General features: G+C 48.2%; 1 protein-coding gene across 27 annotated transcripts in view; it reads right to left on the bottom strand.

The window, feature by feature from the left end:
- The window catches only part of gyg2 (glycogenin 2), a 145,694-nt gene that overhangs the window by 111,875 nt on the left and 8,708 nt on the right, over positions 1-25,111 (bottom strand). For 25 of the 27 annotated variants that reach the window (XM_085999650.1, XM_085999646.1, XM_085999651.1 and 22 more), the window contains exon 2: positions 3,856-3,956. The exons of the other annotated variants lie outside the window; for them this stretch is intronic. In XM_085999650.1, coding sequence (XP_085855776.1) covers positions 3,856-3,883 — 28 coding nt within the window. In that variant the 5' untranslated portion in view covers positions 3,884-3,956. The remainder of the gene's footprint in view (positions 1-3,855; positions 3,957-25,111) is intronic. 27 annotated transcript variants of the gene reach the window in all.

The raw sequence follows: 25,111 nt of genomic DNA, 5'->3' as shown, positions 1-25,111 counted from the left end.
GGCAGTGCAGCAAGCGCAGCAATCTGGTGGAGGCCAGACCGCTGTGCTGCAGCAGGGCGGCGGGTGCCCTGGCGATGCTTCCGCGCCACAGCGAGTGTGGCAGAAGTGAGTGCCCGAACTGCTCTGGTATGTGCCCGCATCAGATCTGCCAGTGTCTGGACGGCACCACTCATGGACTCGCGACTCGCGTCCTGCGCTGCCGCGAGTTGCTGGACACCCCTGTCCTGCGCTGCCGCGAGTTGCTGGACACCCCTGTCCTGCGCTGCCACGAGTTGCTGGACACCCCTGTCCTGCGCTGCCGCGAGTTGCTGGACACCCCTGTCGTGTGCTGCCGCGAGTTGCTCGACCCCCCTGGTCTGTGATTCCCCGAAAGCGACCACACTATGAGCCAGGGACTCAATGGCCTGAGGCAACTGTCCCACAACCCCCATGAACTCCTTGTGGCGCCGCTCCGACGCCGCGGACATCTCATCAAGGAGGCGCACCTCCTGGGCGAGGACCGTCTCCGGACTGGAGGGCGGACTCTCCTTCTGAGGAGAAGGCCGCCGAGCTGCCCGACCCTTCCCACGTGCCTCGACCCCACTGGGCCCAGGAACTGCCCTCCCCTGCAACACTTCCCCCCTCTGGGGAGAAGGCCGCCGTGCTGCCCGACCCTTCCCGCGTGCCTCGACCCCACTGGGCCCAGGAGCTACACCCCCCTGCAACACTTCCCCCTGGCTCTCCTCCAGGCCAGACGTCTCCCCTCCATTGCCATCCCCTGGCGCAGATGAGGGTTCCCCCGATGTGCCGCCTTCCTCCTGGTCCTCGTCGTCCTCCTCCTCCAAGGGCCTGGCACTCTGAGCTTCAGGGACCACCTCCTCCTCACCAGCTGAAAGCAGGAAGGCACAAGAGTAGCTTTAGAGTGAGGACAGGGCGTCAGCGAGGGAGGCATGAGTGGTGGCATTATGCGCATTGGTCGGACAGTGGAAAAGGATGTAGATCTGAAGCGCAAGGGCAACGAGAGGGGTCCAACCGGTCATGTCCTTACCAGTGGGTCCCAGTACAGGGTCCGCATCTCCAATGGCAACAGGGCCAGTCACCCGGCCACGCATGAGTCGAGCCACGCTCTCCTCCAGCTCACTGAGCGCCTGGTACTGGGGCGGCCTCCCCCGGTGGCAGACTGGCTCCTCAAATTCCGCGCCAGCTTGGCCTGCAAGAGAAAGGACGGCCTCTAAGTACAGTGTGGTGCCCTGCTGCTGTGTGCACTGCCTCCCATGGTCGAATAGCTTGGCCAGTGTGGTGCCCTGTTGCTGTGTGCACTGCCTCCCATGGTCGAATAGCTTGGCCAGTGTGGTGCCCTGTTGTTGTGTGCACTGCCTCCCATGGTCGAATAGCTTGGCCAGTGTGGTGCCCTGTTGCTGTGTGCACTGCCTCCCATGGTCGAATAGCTTGGCCAGTGTGTTAAGTGCAGAAAGTGCTATTGAGGATCATGCCAGTGCCATAGCTGCGGGAGGAGGGCTGCCCATTAGGCCTTTGAGGTCCCTTTGCCCATAATGTGAGGTGCACATGCAAGGATGAGGAGGACACTGGAAAGGGTACTCACCTTCACCATCCGAGTGAGGTCGTTGTACTTCTTGCGGCATTGGTCCGCACTCCTGGGGACATCGCTGGTGGATGACACCCTGTGGGCGATTTTCTTCCAGGCTCTCCTGTACTGCCTCCTGGGAGCCTTCTTGCCACTGTCCGGGCACAAGATCTCTCTTTTCTTTTCCACACCATTAACCAGCACCCTCAAAGCATGCTCTGAGAAGCGCTGCGCTCGTTCACGGGCCTTCTCCATGGCTTCAGGCGCTATTTGGGTCCACCAGCAGTGTTGAGGCCTAGCTGCAGGGCTCCACTATGCAGGGCGTGGCAGCAGTCAAAGTCGACCCTTCCCCCTTTAAGAGCTGGCCGGCGTCAGGGTGTCTGCTGTCAATCAAAACATGACCGCACCTGCGCTGCGCCCGGCGTTATCAGACCGCATCGCCGGCTTAGCGCCTGAAGATAGCAGTGCAACGCCAGTTTCAGCGCTCGCCCAAACTCTTGGCCAAATCTACTGAATTTCGGCGAAGTGGCCTACACTTTCCGGCGGGCGCTAACTTTACCGCCCCAAAAGTGGCCAGACTGAATTTCTAGGCCTAGGTATTATAAGCCCTTGTGATCGCTGAGAGAATATCAAAAATATTTTTAGTTGGAATAGATCCCCAAATATTCAAAAGGGAAGATGCGAGCTTGGTGTACATCATAGAGAGGAAAAAGGAAGAAAGAACTTGCATTCACATAACACCTTTCACAATCTCAGGATGCCCCAAAGCGCTTTACAGCCAATCAAGTACTTTTGAAGTGGAGTCACTGTTGTAATGTATGAAACGTGGCAGCCAACTTGCGCACAGCAAGGTCCCACAAACAGCAATGTGATAATTACCAGGTAATCTGTTTTAGTGGATGTAGGTTGAGGGATAAATATTGACCAGGACACCAGGGATATCCCCCCTGCTCTTCTTCAAAATAGTGCCATGGGATCTTTTACATCCACCCGAGAGGGCAGACGGGGCCTCGGTTTAATGCCTCATCTGAAAGACGGCACCTCCGACCGTGCAGCACTCCCTCAGTACCACACTAGAATGTCAGCCTAGATTTTCATGCTCAAGTCCCTGGAGTAGGACTTGAACCCACCACCTTCTGACTCAGAGGCGAGGGAGATACCCACCGAGCCACGGCTGACACGGTGAATAACCGTCAAGAAACTAAGGACCTCGACAGAAGGGAGAAAACAAAGTTTCGCAACTTGAAGGGCACCAAAGGCAAGTGCAAATCTCACTGTAAAATCTCAGACAGGACACAAAGCAGGTGATTGAAAGCTGCAAGAAAGTAAAAAAGCCAAACAAAAGACTGAGCTGACATAGAAAAATGTTACAATTATACAAGTGAATTGTTGGAAGTTAGAATTAGGGTATACAAATCATGGGCAAGATAATATACTGCAGGGAGACATTACCACAGGCTAACCACCATCAATCCCCGCCGCTCATGTTTAAATACAAAACTGCCACATCAGAGGGTGGAGCTCTAACCACTGACCCCACAGGCCAGCTATTTCCCAGTGTCAGCCATTGGTTAAGTGACAATGAAGCTGCTCGAGAAGTTTGAAAGTAGCATTTACAGTGTCAGCTGTGGCTCAGTGGGTAGCACTCTCACCTGAGTCAGAAGGCTGTGGGTTCAAGTCCCACTCCAGAGAGTTCAGCACAACAATCTAGTCCGACACTCCAGTGCCGGAGGTGCTGTTCTTTGGATGAGATGAGACGTTAAGCCGAGGCCCAGTTTAAAAGATCCTATGGCACTATTTCACAGAAGAGCAAGGGAATTATCCCCGGTGTCCTGGCCAACATTTATTCCTCAAATCAACATTATTTTAAAAAAAGATTATCTGGTCCTTAGCACACTGCTGTTTGTGGGAGCTTGCTGTGCACAAATTGGCTGCTGCGTTTCCCATATTACAACAGCGACTACACTTCAAAAAGTACTTCATTGGCTGAAAAGCGCTTTGGGACGTCTGGTGGTCGTGAAAGGCGCGATACAAATGCAAGTCTTTCTTTTTCAAGCTGCTTGGGAATAAGTTCTCATAAGCACATCAGTAAAGGCTGGAGAACAGTGCAGGACATGTTTTCCAGATAGTCCAAGGTTTGCATGATGTTCCGTGAAAGTGCCCACACAGTGACTGCTCTCAGAAGTAACAAATGACAATGTAGGCCCCTTACCAATAAGTGACTCTTAATTCGTAAAACGCACGACAATCTTTTCACGGAAGACGACAATCAATTGTTCTCCAGCACTGACCTGCTTTGTAACTATTTTCACTTTGCATGGTTTCACAGCAGCTCCAGTAAGATGACCTTGTCCTCTGTGATCCAGAAGCTGCCCTTTTTAAGTATTCTGTCCTTGTAGAGTAAAATGACCCACACGAATCAACAATCACCCTACTTTCAGTAAACAATCTACTGGATTTAATGTAATATTGTAGGAATGGCTAGATTCCTAACTAAAGGACTGAGATCGAGTCAGTCTATTAAACAAATGATGTTTAATACTAATAAACAGAGTTTAACACTAAAACAATGGAAAGCTGGATAACAGGTCTGTACTGGTTGCTAGCTCCACGAGGACTGACCAGAGCCCCTCCCTGGTCGGACATCATGTTTTCCCGCCGCTGGAGGATCAAGTGATCAACGTGATTGATGTCATCGCATTGGGTCTCAGTCTTAAAGGGACCGCGCTATGTACATGTGATAATATGAACAGAGATACAGATTCATTCTGTAGCTAACAATTAGTTAAAGATAATTATGTACATAAGATCAGAGTCCCCTTGGTGGCTCTGCCACAATATTACACTACACTGCACACTCTCCTCAGAAGTTGCAGAATATTAAACGAGTGCTAGTTTTCACAGACTAAAGAAACTAAAATATTTATTCAACTTCACAAGATCCATTAACCCCATTCAACCTCCTCTTTCCAAAGCAACAAGCCATCTTCCAAAACAGCATTTAGCCTTTACTTTAATATGTCCTGTTCTGGCCTCAAGCATCCTTCAGGAGAAATCTATTCCTGATCAACGGCAATACGACGCAATAAAACGGTCCAGATACCAATCACAAATATTAACCATAAATACAATGAACAAAGTCCACAATGAGTTAATTGCAACTTTGAGAAATGTCTTTAGATTGGCAAATTCTGCCCATCATTGCCTTCTTTTACAGTCTCATGCCAATTGGAATTGCATTGTGACGGGCATAACTCAAGCCGGAGGTTATGTAATGTGCTGGCGGAGCAACTCTCAAAAGAGCAGAATGAACTGATGAGCTGGGAAATTTTGTACCTTGGAGCTTTTCATCCTGGGAAATTTCAAGCAAATGCTTCCTTTGCCAGGAAGAGCAAATAATGACTCATTCTGCGCAGTTAGTACGAGACATCTTCTTGGATTCTTGTAGATGGCTTACCGGGTAAATCAGGGCAGCAGTGAATACAAATACACTTCAACAATGCAACAATCTGCTTCCTAGGTCATACCACTATCCTAAAAAAGCCATGTTACATTTTTAGATGTATAGTCTGATGCGCTATCAATTACTCATAAAAGACTGAGAGTTAAGAGAGTAACTAAAGGCTTTTATTAGCAAAGAACAGAGCATGCCTCTCGTGGTTGACTGGGTTCCAAGAAGGCAGGGGGCTGCAGGTCAATCACCTTTATACCTGGGCCTGTGTGGGTGGAGCCAGCCGAGACATGTTGAGGCATGCATAGGTACAACAGTGTGTAGTAGTAGTAGTAGCAGTAGCAGCAGCAACAACAACAACAGTGGTTTACCACATTCACCCCTTGTTTAAAATCGAGTCCGGCGGGGTGAAGTGTACTAAAGGTTCGTGTAAGTAAGTCTATCAGGTGGCCTTGTATGCCGTCCTGATCGTCGTGGTGGCGGCGGTGATGGTGCAGCATCCAACGTTGAGTCTGGCGTCTCATTGAGTGGTTGGGTGGTCAATGACGGGTCCTGGGGCTGCGGCATGCCGTCTAGCGGGGTTGGGTTGTGGGTAGTGGTGGATGGCAATGGTAGTGTTTCAGGGACACCCAAAGGTGCGAGATCTCGTGTGGGGGCTGTGTCCTCCCACCCGTCCGGGTACGCTACGTAAGCGTACTGGGGGTAGGCGTGGGTAGTGGTGGATGGCGAGGGGGGTGTTTCGGGAGCACCCGAAGGTGCGAGGTCTCGTATGGAGACTGTGTCCTCCCGCCCGTCCGGGTACACCACGTAAGCATACTGAGGGTTGGCATGGAGGAGGCTCACCCTCTCGACCAGGGGGTCCGTCTTATGGGACCTCACGTGCTTCCGCAGTAGGACGGGCCCTGGAGAAGTCAGCCATGTCGGTAACGAGGTCCCCGATGTGGACTTCCTGGGGAAGGAGAACATTCTCTTGTGAGGGGTAGCATTGGTGGCTGTACAGAGCAGTGACCGAATGGAATGGAGCGCTGCAGGGAGGACTTCCTGCCAGCGAGAGGTCGGGAGGCCCTTAGATTTCAAGTTTAAAAGGACTGCCTTCCAGACCGTCGCATTCTCCCTTTCCACCTGGCCATTCCCCCAGGGGTTGTAGCTGGTGGTCCTGCTTGTAGCGATACCTCTCGAGAGCAGGTACTGCCGGAGTTCGTCGCTCATAAAGGATGAGCCCCTGTCGCTATGAATATAGCTAGGGAAACCGAACAAGGCGAAGAGGTCATTCAGACATTTAATGACCGTGGTACTGGTCATGTCTGAGCAAGGGATGGCAAACGGGAAACGGGAGTACTCATCAATTATGTTGAGGAAGTACACATTGCGGTCGGAGGAGGGGAGGGGCCCTTTAAAATCGCCGCTCAGCCGCTCAAAGGGGCGCGTGGCTTTGATCAGGCTTGCTCTGTCTGGCCTATAAAAATGCGGTTTGCACTCGGCACAGATTTGGCAGTTCCTGGTCATGGTCCTGACCTCCTCGATGGAGTAGGGCAGGTTACGGGATTTGATGAAGTGAAAAAACCTGGTGACCCCCGGGTGGCAGAGGTCATTGTGGAGGGTCTTCAGTCTATCGACCTGCGCGTTGGCGCATGTACCACGTGATAGGGCATCTGGGGGCTCATTGAGTTTCCCGGGCCGGTACAAGATATCGTAATTGTAGGTGGAGAGTTCGATTCTCCACCTCAAGATCTTGTCGTTCTTGATTTTGCCCCTCTGCTTATTATTAAACATAAAAGCTACTGAACGCTGGTCAGTGAGCAGGGTAAATCGTTTTCCGGCCAGGTAATGCCTCCAATGTCGCACAGCTTCCACAATGGCCTGGGCCTCCTTTTCGACAGAGGAGTGTCGAATCTCAGGGCCCTGGAGGGTCCTTGAGAAAAAGGCCACAGGTCTCCCCGCCTGGTTAAGGGTTGCAGCTAGGGCAAAGTCGGAAGCGTCGCTCTCCACTTGGAAAGGGATGGACTCATCCACTGCGTGCATTGTGGCCTTCGCAATATCTCCTTTTATGAGAGTGAAGGCTGCACAGGCCTCTGCTGTCAGGGGGGAAGGAGGTGGACTTGATGAGGGGTCTGGCTTTGTCCGCATAGTTCGGCACCCACTGAGCATAGTACGAGAAAAACCCTAGGCATCTCTTCAGTGCTTTTTGGCAGTGGGGGAGGGGGAGCTCCATAAGGGGGCGCATCCTGTCGGGGTCGGGGCCGATGACTCCGTTCTCCACTACACAGCCAAGAATGGCAAGGCGCTTGGTACGAAACATACATTTGTCCTTGTTGTATGTTAGGTTCAGCCGCTGGGCCGTACAGAGGAATTTCTCTAGATTAACATCATGGTCCTGCTGGTCGCGGCCGCAGATGGTGACGTTGTCTAGATAGGGGAAAGTGGCCTGGAGCGCGTTCTGGTCGACCATCCGGTCCATCTCCCGTTGGAAGACTGAAACCCCGTTGGTGACGCCGAAGGGAACTCTGAGGAAGTGGTAGAGACGACCGTCAGCTTCAAAAGCTGTGTACTGGCGGTCCTCAGCCCTGATGGGGAGCTGGTGGTATGCCGACTTCAGATCAATCGTCGAGAACACCCGGTATTGGGCTATCTGATTGACCATGTCCGATATGCGGGGGAGTGGGTATGCATCTAGCTGGGTGTAGCGATTGATCGTCTGGCTGTAGTCAATAACTAGGCGCTGTTTTTCGCCAGTCTTCACTACCACCACTTGTGCTCGCCATGGGCTGGTGCTACTTTCAATAATCCCTTCCTTCAGGAGTCTTGCTACCTCGGATTTAATGAAGCTCCTATCCCCGGCACTGTAACGCCTGCTTTTGGTAGCGATGGGCTTACAGTCGCGGGTGAGGTTAGCGAACAAGGAGGGGGGGGACTTTAAGGGTGGAGAGGCTGCAAATGGTGCGCGGCGGGCGATTTAAAAGCTGCTGGCTGCAGACTGTGAGTGGGGGGAGGGGTCCGTTGTACGCTAATGTGACACTGAAAATCCAACCCCAGTAGAACGGCAGCGCAAAGATGGGGCAGGACCAGGAGTTTAAAATTTTTGTATTCTGTGCCCCTTACTGAAAGGGTCACTACACAGTAGCCACCGACGTCCGCTGACTGGGCTTTGGAAGCCAAAGAGATCCGATGTCGCGTCGGCAGGACCGGGAGAGAGTAACTCCGCACCGTGTCGGGGTGGATAAAGCTTTCCGTGCTCCCGGTCAAAAAGGCAGGTAGTGGCGCGGCCGTTTACCTTAATGTCCATCATGGACCTGGACAGTTGATGAGGGAGAGATTGGTCCAGCGTCACGGAGGCCAGCGTATGGTCGAGCGAGTCGATGTGGTCGTCAGATGAGGCGGTGGTTGAGTCCGGGTCCCCCGTGGTTGAAATTGGAGACGTCCGAGATGGCGGATAAAATGGCGGCGCCCATTGTCCCGATCCCCACGCGGCTGGGGGAGCCCAAGATGGCGGACAAGATGGCTGCCCCCACGGTTCGCACGCGGCGCTGCTGGCGTTAGCGGTTTTACCTTTGCAGGCGCTGACATAGTGTCCTTTCTTCCCGCAGCCGGAGCAGGTAGCGTTTCTCGCCGGGCAGCGTGCTCTGGGGTGTTTTGTTGCCTGGCCACAAAAATAACATTTCTGTGCCTTGGACATCGCAGCAGCAGAAGGTGGTGGTCCCATGACCCAAGGTTGTGGCGTCCACGTTGCGGAGCGGTTAGGGGAGAAGGCGTCCATATTCCTGTGGGCCGCGTCGAGCGAGAGCGCGAGGGACACTGCCTTTCTCAGGTCCATTTCTCCCTTTTCCAACAGTCTCTGCCGGGAGTAGTCGGACCTTAGACCCGCAACGAAAGCATCTCGGATCAGTCCCTCCGTGTGTGCTGCGGCTGATGCTTCTTTGCAGTCGCAGTCTCGGCCGAGTATCCGTAGTGCCCGTAGGAAGGCCTCCACCGATTCCCCGGGCTGCTGTCTGCGGGATCTTAAGAGGTGCCGGGCATAGACCGTATTTACCGGGCGTGCGTATTGCCCTTTTAGCAGGCCGATAGCCGCCGCGTAGGTCGTCGCGTCCTGGATTATTGTATAAACTTGGTGGCTCACCTTTGAGGCCAGGATTTCCAACTTGTTTTCGTCCAGGGTCACAGTTGAGGCTTGCAGGTAGGCCTCGAAGCAACGCAGCCAATGCGCGAATTTGCTAGCCGAACCCGCCTCTTGGGGGTCTAGGTCCAGGCATGTTGGTCTGAGGGCTCGCAGCAGCTCCTGTTGCTCAGCATTTGGTGCAGCAGTCTGCTGTTCAGCGTTTGGTGCAGCAGCCTGCTGTTCAGCAAATGTCGACATTTTGTTTTTGCTAATAAAATTGATGCGCTATCAATTACTCATAAAAGACAGAGTTAAGAGAGTAACTAAAGGCTTTTATTAGCAAAGAACAGAGCATGCCTCTCGTAGTTGACTGGGTTCCAAGAAGGCAGGGGGCTGCAGGTCAATCACCTTTATACCTGGGCCTGTGTGGGTGGAGCCAGCCGAGACATGTTGAGGCATGCATAGGTACAACAGTGTGTAGTAACAACAACAACAAAACAACAACAACAAAACAACCAACAACAAAAACCAACAACACAACAAACACAACAACAAACAAACACAACAAACAAACACAACAACAAACAAACACAACAACAAACAAACAACAAACAAACACAACAACAACAACAACAACCACAACAACAACCACAACAACAACCACAACAACAACCACAACAACAACCACAACAACAACCACAACAACAACCACAACAACAACCACAACAACAACCACAACAACAACCACAACAACAACCACAACAACAACCACAACAACAACCACAACAACAACCACAACAACAACCACAACAACAACCACAACAACAACCACAACAACAACCACAACAACAACAACAACCACAACAACAACCACAATGGTTTACCACATAGTCCTACTCCGTTTATGTGTTAACAGAGAATTACCATTGCCACAAGCTGGAAACAGGAAATTCTGCTACTTCCATCAATGCAGCCATTGGTAATTAAAACCAGCAACCATTCAAAAAGCATATCTTTTGTTACGCTGAACACGACTGTCATCTTTGCAATTGATGGGTTTGGTCAAAGGTTAAGTGTAGTTTTAAGCCAAATCTCAAAAATGAGATGCAACATAAACAACCTTCATATGTGGGCAGTTTGGCAAAGAAAAAAAAGCTAGGAGGTGAATCAAAGCAAAAAAGGTCATCTGCTGCCATGTTTATAGCAAGTTGCCGATTCCAAGAGAATTCCAACCAAATGTTCAGACGATAAACTTGCCATAATTGTGTAATTGGCAAATGTACTTCAATATAGAGAAGTGTGAGGTGGTACATTTTGGTAGGAAGAATAAAGAGGCCATATACTTATTGGAAAATAAATGTCTAAATGGGGTAGAGGGATCTGGGGGTACAGATACACAAATCACTAAAAAGTAACGACACAGGTTAATAAAGCCATTTTTTTAAAACGCAGATACGATAGCAAAATACTGCAGATGCTGGAAATCCAAAACAACAACAGAAAACGCTGGAAAAACTCAGGCCAGGCAACATCCGCGGAGAGAGAAACAGAGTCAACATTTCAGGTCGAAACCCTTCGTCAGAACTGAGAAAAAAAAAAGCAGGAAATGAGACAGATTAAAAGGCCAGTTTGGGGGCTGGGAAATGGGGGAGGGGATGAAAGAACAAAAGGGAAGGTCCGAGAGGTGAAGAGACATTGAGATATTCAAGGCGAGACGAGATGGTAATAGGACAAGTAAAGAGACAAAGGACGGCTCGGGATGAAGTGTGAAATGCGCTGGCAGAATGAAAGGCAGCGGCCATGTGGGAGAGAAAAAAAAGGCACAAACTAAAGGTGTGGATAAAAAATATATAAAAATATAATAGGGGCCAAGGTTATGATCTGAAATTGTTGAACTCGATATTGAGTCCAGAGGGCTGTAAAGTGCCTAATCGGAAGATGAGGTGCTGTTCCTCGAGCTTACGCTGAGCTTCCGTGGAACAACACAAGAGGCTGCGGACAGTGAGGTCTGAGTGGGAATGGTGCGGTGAATTGAAATGACAAGCGACCGGAAGCTCGGGGTCACCCTTACAGACTAAATGGAGGTGTTCCGCAAAGCGGTCACACAATCTGCATTTGGTCTCCCCAATGTAGAGGAGTCCACATCGTGAGCAGCGAATACAGTATACCAGATTGCAAGAAGTACAAGTAAATCGCTGTTTCACCTGGAAGGGGTGTTTGGGGCCCTGGATAGTGGGAAGGGGGGCAGGTATAAGGGCAGGTGTTGCATCTCCTGCGCTTGCACGGGAAGGTGCCGGGCGAAGAAGGGGTGCTGGGGGTGATAAAGGAGTGGACTAGGGTGTCTCGGAGGGAGCGGTCCCTACGGAATGCTGAAAGGGGAGGGGAGGGGAAGATGCGTTTGGTGGTGGGATCACGTTGGAGGTGGCGGAAATGGCAGAGGATGATCCGTTGAATGTGGAGGCTGGTGGGGTGAAAGGTGGGGACAAGGGGAACCCTATCATGGTTCCGGGAGGGAGGGACAGGGGTGAGGGCAGAAGTGCGGGAGATAGAACGGACCCGGTCGAGGGCCGTGTCAACCACGGTAGAGGTGAATCCTTGGTTGAGGAAAAAGGAAGACATGTCGGAAGCACTGGTATGGAAGGTGGCATCGTCAGAGCAGATGCGGCGGAGACGGAGAAACTGGGAGAATGGAATAGAGTCCTTACAGGAAGCGGGGTGGGTGGAATAGAGTCCTTACAGGAGACGGGGTGGGAGGAAGTGTAGTCCAGGCAGCTGTGGGAGTCAGTGGGCTTGTAGTGAATGTTGGTCAATAATCTATCCCCAGAGATGGAGACGGAGAAGTCGAGGAAGGGAAGGGTCGGAGATGGACCATGTGAAGGTGAGGGAAGGGTGGAAATTGGAGGCAAAGTGAATGAAATTGTCTAGTTCAGGGCGAGAGCAGGAAACGCCACCGATAGTCATCAATGTACTGGAAAAAGGTGAGGGAGGGGACCCGAGTAGGACTGGAAAAAAAAACACGGGTTAATTTCTAGAAGGATAGAATTGAAAAGCAGAGAAATTATGTTAAACTTGTACAGAACCTTGGTTAGACCACACTTGGAATACTGTGAACAATTCTGGTCTACATATTAGAAAAAGGATATAGAGGCACTGGAGAAAGTGGAAAAAAGATTTACTAGAATGATACCAGAACGTGGATAACGAGGGAAATTAGGGACAGCATAAAATCAAAAAAAAGGGCATATCAACTGGCAAAAAAAAGCACCAGACCGGAAGATTGGGGGCAGTACAAGATACAGCAAAAGAGGACAAAGGGATTAATCAGGAAGGGGAAAATAGAATACGAAAGTAAACTTGCAGCAAACATAAAGACAGACTGCAAAAGCTTTTATCGGTATATCAGGAGGAAAAGACTGGTAAAATCCCAAGTCGGTCCCTTGCAGTCCGATTCGGGAGAATATATAATGGAGAATAAGGAAATGGCAGACCAATTAAACTCATACTTTGGTTCTGTATTCACAAAGGAGGACACAAATAACCTCCCAGGAATATCGGCAAACATAGGGACTAATGAGAGGGAGGAGCTGACAGAAATTAGTATCTCTAGGGATATGGTGCTGGGTAAGTTGAGGGGACTGAAGGCCGACAAATCCCCGGGGCCTGATAAACTACATCCTAGGGTACTTAAGGAGGTGGCCCTGGAGATAGCAGATGCTCTAAGGATCATCTTCCGGAACTCCATTGACTCGGGAACAGTACCCGTGGATTGGAGGGTAGCTAATGTTACCCCAATATTTAAAAAGGGGGGTAGAGAGAAAGCAGGGAATTATAGACCAGTAAGCCTTACATCGGTTGTGGGCAGAATGCTAGAGTCCATTATTAAGGATAAAATAGCGGAGCACTTGACAAATGGGGAAAGGATCGGACAGAGTCAACATGGATTTACAAAGGGTAAATCGTGTTTGACTAATCTGCTGGAATTTTTTGAGGAAGTAACTGGTAAAATAGATGGGGGAGAGCCAGTGGATGTGGTGTACCTTGACTTCCAGAAAGCCTTCGATAAGGTTCCACACAAAAGATTATCATGCAAAATTAAGGCTCATGGGATTGGGGGCAAAGTATTAACGTGGATAGAGAACTGGCTGGCGGATAGAAAACAGAGAGTTGGAATAAACGGCTCATTTTCGGAGTGGCAGGCAGTGACCAGCGGGGTGCCGCAAGGATCTGTCCTGGGACCCCAGCTGTTCACAATATATATATAAATGATCTGGATCAGGGAATTGGATGCAATATTTCCAAATTCGCTGACGACACTAAACTAGGAGGAGGGGTGGGCTCTGATGAGGATGTCAGGAGGCTACAGTGCGATTTGGACAGGTTGGGGGAATGGGCGGATACGTGGCAGATGCACTATAATGTGGATAAATGCGAGGTTATCCACTTTGGGGGTAAAAACAGGAGGGTAGATTATTATCTAAACGGCAATAGATTGGGAGATGGGGAAGTGCAGAGGGACCTGGGTGTTCTTGTGCACCAGTCACTGAAGGAGAGCATGCAGGTGCAACAGGCGATTAAGAAGGCAAATGGTATGTTGGCCTTCATATCAAGGGGGTTCGAGTATAGGAATAGGGATACCTTACTACAGCTGTACAAGGTGCTGGTGAGACCGCATCTGGAGTATTGTGTACAGTTTTGGTCGCCCCATCTGCGGAAGGATGTTCTTGCCATGGAAAGAGTGCAACGGCGATTCACCAGGCTGATACCTGGAATGGCGGGAATGACCTACGAAGAGAGATTAAATAGTTTGGGCTTGTACTCACTGGAGTTTAGAAGATTGAGAGGTGATCTCATCGAAACATATAAAATTATGGCAGGCCTGGACAGGCTGAATTCAGAGAGAATGTTTCCAATGGCCGGGGAGCACAGAACCAGGGGCCACAGTCTAAAAATAGCGGGCAAATCATTTAAAACAGAGATGAGGAAGAATTTCTTCACTCAAAGAGTGGTGAGCCTGTGGAATTCCCTGCCACAGAAGGCTGCGAAGGCTAATTCAATAAATATTTTCAAGAGAGAATTGGATATATTTCTGAAGGCTAAGGGGATTAAGGGTTACGGAGAAAAGGCGGGGACGGGGTACTGAACTGGTAAGATCAGCTATGATCTCAGACGAAGATCAGCCATGATCTCATTGAATGGCGGAGCAGGCTCGAAGGGCCGAATGGCCTACTCCTGTTCCTATCTCTATGTTGCTATGTTACCCATCAGGAAAGATTGAACCGGCTGAGGCTCTCTTCTCTAGAAAAAAGACCGAGGGATGACCTGATAAAGGTCTTCAAGATTATAAAAAGATTTGATAGGATAGATGTAGAGAAGATGTTTCCACTTGCGGGCGAGACTAGAACTAGGGGTCAGAAATATAAGATAGTCACTAATAAATCCAATAGGGAATTCAGGAGAAACTTCTTTACCCAGAGAGTGGTTAGAATGTGGAACGCGCTACCACAAGGTGTAGTTGAGGTGAACAGCACAGATGCATTTAAGGGGAAGCTAGGTAAACACACGAGGGAATGTGAAAATAGAACCATTAATTACAATTGTTGCCCAAGTTTTTTCCCCCTCTTCCTGGAAGTGTGTGTCTGGCCTCCACTTAGCAACTGGCCAGAGTGGCAGGATGCCAATCAGCTTACTATGCAGAGAGCTGTAGGTGCAGAACAACTCCGTGGGACTGCCATTTCTGACGGTGACACTTGAGCAAGGCATTGACTGGGGCAGCACCTCAATAAAAAAATGTTACTGAATTATGTCAATGTTCGATGTTTAATGATCTGCGAAAAGAAAAAACTACAAATGCTTTAAATCAAATAGAAAATGTCAGAACACACAGGTGTGTCAGCATCTAAGCAAGATAACAGCTAGGTTGAAGTGTCATCAACGTGCATTTATATAGCACTGCTAATGTAGAAAAAGTTCCAAGGTGCTTTAGAGGCATTCGAAAAATGGAAAAACCAAAAAGGAGGAAAGATTAGTAATGGCGAGTGGTTTCAAAGGAGGGCCTTGTAGGAAGAGAGGGAAGAGAGAGGGGTTTAGGGAGGAAATTCAAGAGCATGGGTCCCAGGCAGCTGAAAGTGCTACCATCAAAGGTGGAGTGAAAGAGGAGAGATTCACAAGAAGCCAGAGTCAGAAGAACGATGAGCTTGGGATGGTGCTTATAGAGCTGAAGACTGATAGAGATACCAGTGCAGGATGATAGAAATAGGGAAGGTGAGGCCATGGAGGGATTTGAACACAAGGACGAGAATTTTACATTTCAGGTACAAACCCCCATGTCAGAACTTGGTAATCTGATCAAAGATTTTCACCCAAGAGGTTAACCAGTCTCCCACGGATGTAAATATATTTCCAGTTATTTGTTTCAGCCAGACTGTTGCACAGCTCGTGAAGCACCTCATTATGCAATAGTGTTGCTGAGCTGCATTTACAGTCAATGCCGAGTGTGTCTGGAACACTGCAGGACGCCGTCCCTCCTGCGGTCATGACTGATTATCTCAGAGATTGCAGCAACAAGGGCAGACGTCTCACAAACACGGAGCCTTGTGGGTCCTGAAAGTACAGGAATTATTGCCAAAATTGTACGAAAACCACCAAGCAACAGATTTCAGATTGCTTGGGGCACCTTTAGGCAACTCGGATTCAACAAACCAAGGCAACTCTGGATTTAAATCCCTATGTACTAGGGTCAGAACTTAACTAACGATATCTTCTGGTGGGGGTGCGGGGGGAGAAAAAGAAGTGGTTTAAATAGAAATTATGCATCATTGGTAAGTTCTGGGTTCGATCCCTGCTCTGCACAGAGTTCTGATCACCTAATACAATTGGTATCGTGATCCGCCTGGTTATGGGCAGCGGGGCTACAGGAGACCAATATTCATATTCCTAACTGGTATCCAGCAACCCTTGTTGGGAGTATTTGTGGGTTGATTGGGGCTTGGTTGCAATACTTCCTACCGTTGAATAGCATGTTGACATTCAAAGAATGGCCACATGGGCAGCTGTTGCCCAGCACCATAGAGGTTTACGGCACAGAAGGAGGCCATTCGGCCCATCGTGTCTGTGCTGACCCAGCCTAATCCCACTTTCCAGCTCTTGCTCCATAGCCTTGCAGGTTATGGCACTTCAAGTGCATATTTAAGTACCTTTTAAATGTGATGAGGGTTTCTGTAGGTGCTTCCTATCCACTCTATCTAGGCCCCTCCTAATTTTATACACCTCAATTAAATCTTCCCTCAGCCTCCTCTGATCCACCAGTGGAACTGTACCCAGGAAGAAGTCAACATTTTCAGGAGAGGAAAGGGAAAAGGAAATAAAGACTTAGATTGGGGGGGGGGGGGGGGGGGAGCTGCAGTAGCTCTCTTGTTCCGGTATAAACATGAAAGCTTGGCTTAAGTGCTCGTGACTCCGATCCCATTCTTGAAGTGGAATGACAGCCAGGACAGATCTCGTCATTGCTAGAGAAGAAGGGATGGCGTTAGGAGTGTCCAACTCACTGCCTGCAGGTCAAAATGAGCCCAATCTTGCTTGCTCTGTGGAGCCCAATCCTTTGATTCCTTCCAACAGTAGATGCAGCTGATTTGCCGATGAGAATTTTGAAAGGGGGGGGGGGGGGGGCGGAAATCACAGTCCTACCAGTTCAGACGAAAAGGTCATCGACCTGAAGCTTAGCCCGGTTTCTCACTCCACAGCTGTTGCCTGACCTGCCGAGTACTTCCAACATTTTCTGCTTTTATTACAGGCCGGCCAGCTTTGGTGGGCAGTGCACTGGATTGACTCACAGACCCTACTGCTGGTAGCACCGCTCGTCTCTTTCAGCCGCCGTCTGATTCAGGATATTCACAACACTGTCAGTCCTGACTGCAGCAGAGTGGTGCTGGTGGGATTGCGAGCTGCACAACCATCCAGACCAGTCCTGCTGACCAAAGCTGGTAGCACCAAACCCAACGACAGGTCAGGGGTTTCTATAGGCAGGCTTTTACCAGAGAAGAGGACCTTTCAATGATGGCATTCAGCTCAACTCCCTTACTCATGACTCCATACTGGCTGTGGCAGTGCGAGGAGGAGTGCCCACCTTGGAGCAGCTGACTGACCCAGACTCACGGGTCGAGCCAGAGGATGCCAGTAGCTCAGTCCCCTACAGCAAGCTACCAGCCAAGAGACAATCAGACCCCACCACCAGCATCTCTACCCACCGCATCTTAGACGCAGTAGCCACCTCCAACCTGCCCACCCCAGTCCCTGCCTACTGTTGCTTCGACCCACCGCCCAAGTCCCTGCCTGCTGCCGACTCTAATTCGGCCTCTCGCCCAAGTCCCGATGCCTTTCACCAGGCACAGACACATGGTACAGTAGCATAGTGGTTTTGTTACTGGACTAGTAATGCAGAGGCCTGGACTAATGATCCGGAGACGCGAGTTCAAATCCCACCACGGCAGCTGGGGAATTTAAATTCATTTAATTGAATAAATCTGGAATAAGAGGCTAGTATCAGTGATGGTGACCATGAAACTACCGGATTGTCATAAAAACCCATCTGGTTCACTAATGTCCTGCAGGGAAGGAAATCTGCCGTCCTACATGTGACTCCAACAATGTGGTTGACTCTTTACTGCCCTCTGAAATGGCCTAGCAAGCCACTCAGTTGTATAAAGCGGCTCACCACCACCTTCTCAAGGGTAATTAGGGATGGGCAATAAATGCTGGCCCAAATGGGGCCACCCTCAACTCCATTGGTTTGCCTGACTTGGGACTGTACGGAGTCCAGGAGCAAGAGGTGGATTTCCCCCCCACCCCCCCCACAGCCTGCCAAAACAGGACAGCAGTCCTTCTCCTCAGCTCCTAAGTTTGATATCCAGTCTGATCTAAGTTAACAAATTTCAGTCAGAGAAGTAGTGGGGGCTGCAATTCACCTCAGCGCATCCAAACCAATGCCCTGTACCTGACCAATTGCATCTGATAAAAGTACACAAGTGGATACCAGGTAATGCAAGTTCAGGATCAGCTGTTCTAATCCGACTGTCGAATGCCCAATCAGCATTCAATGTGTTCAGCATCACTCATGGGTGAGGTAATGAAAAGAAGCCACCATCCAGGGGGCAGCATTTTTAATTTACACAGATGCAGTTCATTTGAATAATTTCTCAAGCTTACAATTGCTAGGATACAGTTACATACATCGGATATACGGCACAGAAACAGGCCATTCGGTTTATGCTCCACGCGAGCCTCCTCCCATCTTTCCGTTCAGTTCAGTTCAGTTCAAATGCTTTATTGGCATGAAAGTTTACAGAGAACCATATTGCCAAAGCTTACATAGCAAAAAGGTACAGTTTTCCAACATTCTGTAGGTGTCAATCGATTTGACATTTGTTGGGTATATACAATATTACTTTTAAACAATATTAATTTTAAACAGTCTTTCTACTTCATTTGGTACGTTCAATATTAATTTTAAACAGTCTTACTTTTAAACAGTCCTCAGGTTGTGACATGTTGTTACATATTTAGCCCCAAGGTATGGTCTGTCTCCTTCTCCTAGGACTAATCTCAATTTTGACAGATCATCCAATTCCTTGAAATCTGGGGTTGTTTGGCTTAGCTTGTTGAATAATATGTTTCTTGATGTGTTGAATTTTTCGCATTTTAGGAGGAAATGCATTTCTGTTTCAACCTCGCCAGCCAGACATTGATCGCATATTCTATTCTCTCTAGGCTGCCAGGATTTCTTGTATCTGCCTTTTTCAATTTCCAGTTGGTGGTCGCTTAGTCTGTACCTGGTGAGGGTCTGTCTCTGTTTTGTGTCTCTGATGGTCGTGAGGTAGTCTGCCAGTTTATATTCTCTTTTTAGGGCCCGGTAACATTCTAATCTGCTTTGGTTTTCGGTTATTTTGTTCCAATGTTCCAGGTAGGTTTCTTTGCATTGTTTAATGATTTGGTTCACTCGGATTGGTGTTTGGACGGCTGTGTTGGTCTGGGGCTGGTCAGGGTCCGGCTGAGTACTTAGTTTCAGTAGCAGCTGACTCAGGGGACTCTTTTCTGGGTTTAGCTCTTGGGTCTGAAAGGCTTTGAAATGAAGGGTGTCTGGGGAGCTAGATTTGAGGTGATTTAGGAAGTTTAGTGCTCGTTTTTGGATGTTTATTATCAGTGGGTATCTGCCTAGTTCGGCTCTGCATGCATTTGTTGGCGTTTTTCTTTGGGTGCGAAGGATGCTTCGGCAGAATTCTGCATGTAGGGCTTCTATTGTGTGTTTTTCCCATTTAGTGTAGCTTTGGTGATTTAGCGGGCCCCATACTTCACTACTGTACAGTGCAATGGGCAGGATTATGCTGTCAAAAATTTTGAGCCAGATTTTGATTGGGATTTGGATGTTGTAGAATTTTCTTTTTATTGCATATAGGGCTCTTCGGGCTTTTTCTTTTAGTGCATTCACTGCTATGCTGAAGCTCCCTGATGCTGTAATAGTTAGACCAAGGTAGGTGTAGCTCATAGTGTGTCCTATAGTGGTATCACTGAGGGTAAACTGGTATTTGTTTTCCTGACATCTGGGTCTTTTCTGAAAAATCATGATGTTGGTTTTCTTTAGATTTACTGTTAGAGCCCAATTTTGGCAGTATTTGTCGAGTAGGTCTAGTTGTCTCATCTAACTCTTCAAAATTATGAAAGGTTTTGATAGAGTGGTTACAGAGAGAAGGTTTCCACTTCTGGGGGAGAACATAACTAGAGGTCATCACTAAAAGATAGTCACCAAGAAATCAAATAGGGAATTCAGAAAAAACTTCTTTACCCAGAGAGTGGTGAGAATGTGGAACTCGCTACAAGGAGTGGCCGAGGTGAATTGTATAGATGCATTTAAGGGGAGGCTAGATTAGCATACGAGGGAGAAGGGAGTAGAGGGTTACGTCGATAGAGTTAGATGAGGAAAGATGGGAGGAGGCTCGAGTGGAGCATAAACGCCGGCATGGACTGGTTGGGCCGAATGGCCTGTTTCTGTGTCGTATATCCTATGTAATCTCGAGCAAAGACAGGATTGACCTTGGCTCCCATGGGCAAAAAGACTTGCCAACACACGCTGTCTGAGCTCAGACGCGAACTGCCATTGAAAGCGCAGCCAACACTTGGGAACATGTACCCCAGGCGGAGTCAGTGATTATATGAAAGTAGCGGAGAAAATGAAAACAAGACACACAGAAATGTTCAGCAAGTTCGCAGGCAAAAGGGCATATAAACTATAGTAGAGAATGTCAGTGTGTCGCCCTGCACATTGCGTACTCTGCTCAAAGCATGTCAGCCAATTCTACTAGGGAATGTTCAGCGCTTGCTCTTTTTCACAGTAATACACAATGCAATTAATATTTGAAGACCTGTCTCTATACCTTGAACAAACCCCCGTTGAGAGTGTAATTCAGTGACTGCTCCCTGCTCCCATGCCAAGACCATACAATGGTGTGAAGCTTTAATTAAATAAATTCCACAGGTCAGCAAGATTACACTGCTGTACGTACTATAAATCTCAAGGCCATGCAAAAATGCAATGATTGGAACTGGGACACAGAAAGCGTTGTTAGAAATGCTGGAGCGAGGCCTGAATATTTTGGAGCTCCAAAACAAGTAAAATAACTGAAAATGGTCACAATAAAAGTATCCCAATTGTCTTTCGGATGAGATGTTAAACCGAGGCCCCATCTGGACGATATTTATCCCTCAACTAACATCGCTGAAACAGATTATCTGGTCATTATCACATTGCTGTTTGTGGGAGCTTGCTGTGTGCAAATTGGCTGCCGTGTTTCCTACATTACAACAGTAACTCCACTTCAAAAAAAAATAAAGCACTTTGGAATGTCCGGAGATCGTGAAAGGCGCTATAGAAATACAAGCATTTCATTCTTTTATATACTTCAATAAAAGATGCCCGGTGAGATTTTTCTCTCCAAAGCTGAAAAGTCTTTCCGAGACCAGAGATGAATCTTGTTGCTCTCCTGTGCTCGGTCTCGAGTGTTGCTATCGTGCGACAACCAGAATTCATGCAATACCGCAGGTGCAGCTTGCCCAGACCAACACTGCACGACTAACTCTTATCTCGCGGGGGAAACGATTGCGTTTTCATAAACTAATGACGTCCAACATTTTCCTCTGACCCCGCTCTGCGATCTCAGGCATAGTCATTCAAAAATTGAGAATTTTCTCCCCCCCCCCCGCTTAATGTACAAAAACGCAAGTCACGTCACGTCACTCCCTCATGAATCATTTTGACCCACGATTAACTACTTAGAGAATCTTTGTTGTAGGTCACAGCACACAAAAGTTTAAAACTGGTGACTGCTAGCTGTTTCTGCAGACAATACACAGATCAAACCGTCTGATAATGACACACCGCAGAACAAGTCAGAGATGCAGCTTATTTTAGGGGGGAGCTTGAGAATTGTGGGTAGGTTGCTGCCATTGTTCTTGGTAGGTGACCCATTTCACAGGTCATTCTAAGTATTTGGATCAACCCATTACGTTTAGTCACGTGAATCCTCCACGTGAGGCCATTTACAGCACTCTTTCAAAGCATGAACCTGCATGATAAGCGTGAACAGCTTACCTGTTCGTAGAATCATACAGCACAGAAGGAGGCCATTCGGCCCATCGTGCCTTAGCTGGCTCTTCGAAAGAGCTATCCGATTAGTCCCACTCACCCCTGCTCTTTCCCCCACAGCCCTGCAAATTCTCATCTGCCCTCTGGTTCATTTGCCAATCACTTTAAATCTGTGTCCTCTGGTTAACGACTTTTCTGCCACTGGAAACAGTTCCGCCCTATCTACTCTTATCAAAATCCCTAGTCATCTTGAGTATCTCGATTAAATCTCCCCTTAACCTTCTCTGCTCCAAGAACAACAATTCCAGCTTCTCTAGTCTCTCCACGTAACTGAAGTCCCTCATCCCTGGTACCATTCTAGTAAATCTTCTCTGCACCCTCCTCAAGGCTATTTTTTTTTAAATATTCGTTTGTGGGATATGGGCGTTGCTGGCAAGGTCAGCATTTATTGCCCATCCCTAATTGCCCTTGAGAAGGTGGTGGTGAGCCACCTTCTTGAACCACTGCAGTCTGTGTGGTGAAGGTACTCCCAACAGTGCCGTTAGGTAGGGAGTTCCAGGATTTTGACCCAGTGACGATAAAGGAACTGCGATATACTTCTAAGTCAGGATGGTGTGTGACTTGGAGGGGAACTTGGAAGTGATGGGTGTTCCTGTTAAGTATGTGTATTGTATTGAACAATTAACACAAAGACTTAAACGTATAACTCAAACAGGTCTTTACTGGTTGGAGGTAGGGACTATACATAGGTCTTTACTTCATGCCCACAGGCGGGAACTGAGGGGAGATCAGTACCCACAGTACTATTTATACCCCTATGGCCAGGAGTGGTACTGCGTATCACTACGCCCAACAAGTAGTGCAGTCCTGTCCATAGGTTCAAAGTAGCACACATATTACATACACAACATTCCTCCCTTCCTAGCTTTACAGTCATCTCCCCATTTAACATAACGTAATAACATATATACATATATAACTTCATGTCAAAACAGATCACAGATTCAGTCTCTGCGGAAAACAGTTCACAGATTCAATCTCTGTGGTGGAGTCGGTTCACGTTGCTGGAGTGACTCATTCAATAGTCCTTCCATGGATTTAACAGTTTGAACTTCCGAACTGAATTGGCTCCGTTCGGAGGGACCACGTGTGTGATCTGGTAGAGGTAATAATGGTTCAGATGGGTCATCTTCTGTTTCGACTTTTCCTTTTCTGCTTCTTGGAGACTCTCTGGGCTCCACTGTCAGCTGCCAGCTGCATGCGCAGTTCCTCCTTCTCTCCCTCCTTTTTCCGTAGTAGAGCCACCTTCTCCCGATGTTCCGTAGACTTTCGGTGCTCCTCCATGATTTCTGTATGGTGGGAGTCGAAGTTACAAGTTGGGCAGGACAGGACATAGTAATATTCGGTGTCGTCCTGATCTAGGCCAGCAAGAGGGTCTTCTATTTCCTCCATACCCAGCTGGGCGTTAGCCAGCTTTTGTTCCAAGTCCAGACATCTTTCCTGAAGAGACTTCTTCATGCGTACCTCTTCATCCAGCTTTTTCTGGGCTTTCAGCAAGTCGTTTACTAATGACCTCATTTGAGATTTTACTACTTCAACTTCTTTTGGAGATTGATTGATCGGACTATTCAATCCCTCTACCGGAGCAGCTGTTTCAGCGGTCTGTTGTTCTACGTTGACGTGAGTCAGCGTACTTTTGGCATCCAAGGGCTGCTCTGTTGCAGTCATCTCAGTCTGTGTTGCCACCTCAGCTCTTCCAATAACCTTTGAGAGCTCCGAACCCCTTTCGTTTGAATATTGAAGTTCGTGTTCAAGTTTTTCCCATTTCAGAGTCCTGTCCTTCAGCATATGCAGGAGTTGGCTGACCGTTAACTCCTCTGACATCAGACGTTTTGTGTGCTCCTGCTCCATTTTCTCCATCAGCTGCTTCTGTTGTCTTTCCAGATTCTCCAACTCTATATCAAAGAACTCTTTCGTTGCATTCAACTCTTGCTCACAACGGCGAAGCATTTGTTCTAATTGCTGTTGTAGTTTGAAATGGAGTTGAGTTCGAGCCCGGTGTCCCTCAGAAATGGGCACATCAGTAGACTTGCCAGACTCAGAATCCACAGTTAAACTATGTTGTTGTTGCTCAGTGGAATTCTGTGCTGAAACTTTGTCTTTTGCACCTGAGTTGGGCTTACCATCATCCGTTCCAGAGTCTGGGCCGACTATCTTCACCGAGTTCTCACTCGTTATTGTTTGTAGGAAATGCCAGTCCATATTCATTTTCCTAATCCACTCCCGTCCTAGTAGTGGAGAGCCTCCTTCAGATATCACATATAAGTCCATTATTTGACTGTCTTCGCCCTTGTGGACCACTGCAACCTCTATTTTCCCGATGGGGTACACTCTTTGCCCCGTGTATGTTTTCAATATAATCCCCGTATCCTGTAGGGGAATATGTTGGAATAACTTTCCGTAATCTTTCTTATTTATGACCGTCAATGCCGATCCAGTGTCCAATTCCAGTTTTACTTGGACTCCTTCTATCTGAAGAGTGACCCAAATTGTCTGGAGGTCTGCACCCTTACCAGCGTTGAGTACTCTTAAGCTAGCCAGTTCATTACAGCTTAAGCTAGCCAGTTCATTACTGCTAGCGTCTGAATCGGACTCCTGTTCAGTCACCTTGTGTACCTTTGCGTATTTTCCTTGCGGTGACTTCTTGTTGCTGGTCTTCTTCCCTGACCTGCATACTCTAGCTATATGTCCAAGCCTACCACAAGTTCTACATTCTTGGTTTTTAAACCAACACTGGTTCTGATCATGCGTTGTCTTTCCACAACGATAACATTTGCCAGAACTCACACCCAATTTGTGTGCACTGAGCTCCGGTGACCGTAGCTGCATTACTGCCGTGCCTCTCGCTGCGGCTTCGTGTGCTGCTGCCATAGTGACCGCCTTCTCAAGCGTCAGCTCATTCTCCTCGAGCAGTCGCTTTTGTGTATCCTGTTTAAATAAACCACACACAAATTTGTCTCGAAGTGCCTCTGTCAGTCCCGTTCCAAACTGGCAATATTTCGCTAATTTACGCAATTCCAGCAAATAATCAGCATTGCTTTCATGCTGTAGCTGCCTTCTGTCGTAAAATTTAAATCGTTCCGCTAGCATCAGCGGCGTGGGGTTTAGATGATCTTTCAGGACAGTAACAATCTCATCGAACGTCTTATCCGCCGGTTCATCTGGTGATAACAGGTGTTTCAATTGCCCGTATGTCTTCGCACCCATTAAATTTAATAATGTTAGAGCTTTATCTTGGTCATGAATTTTATTGGCCTTACAATAATTTTTTACTCTTTCAACATATATGGCCCAATCTTCGAGGTCACTATC

This window comes from Somniosus microcephalus, chromosome 10 (genome assembly GCF_052327205.1).
Source record: "Somniosus microcephalus isolate GS21.2 chromosome 10, FLI_Smic_1.0, whole genome shotgun sequence".
NCBI classification, from domain to species: domain Eukaryota; kingdom Metazoa; phylum Chordata; class Chondrichthyes; order Squaliformes; family Somniosidae; genus Somniosus; species Somniosus microcephalus.
Note: the sequence above shows the minus strand (reverse complement) of the source record. Positions and strands in the feature narration are given on the sequence as shown.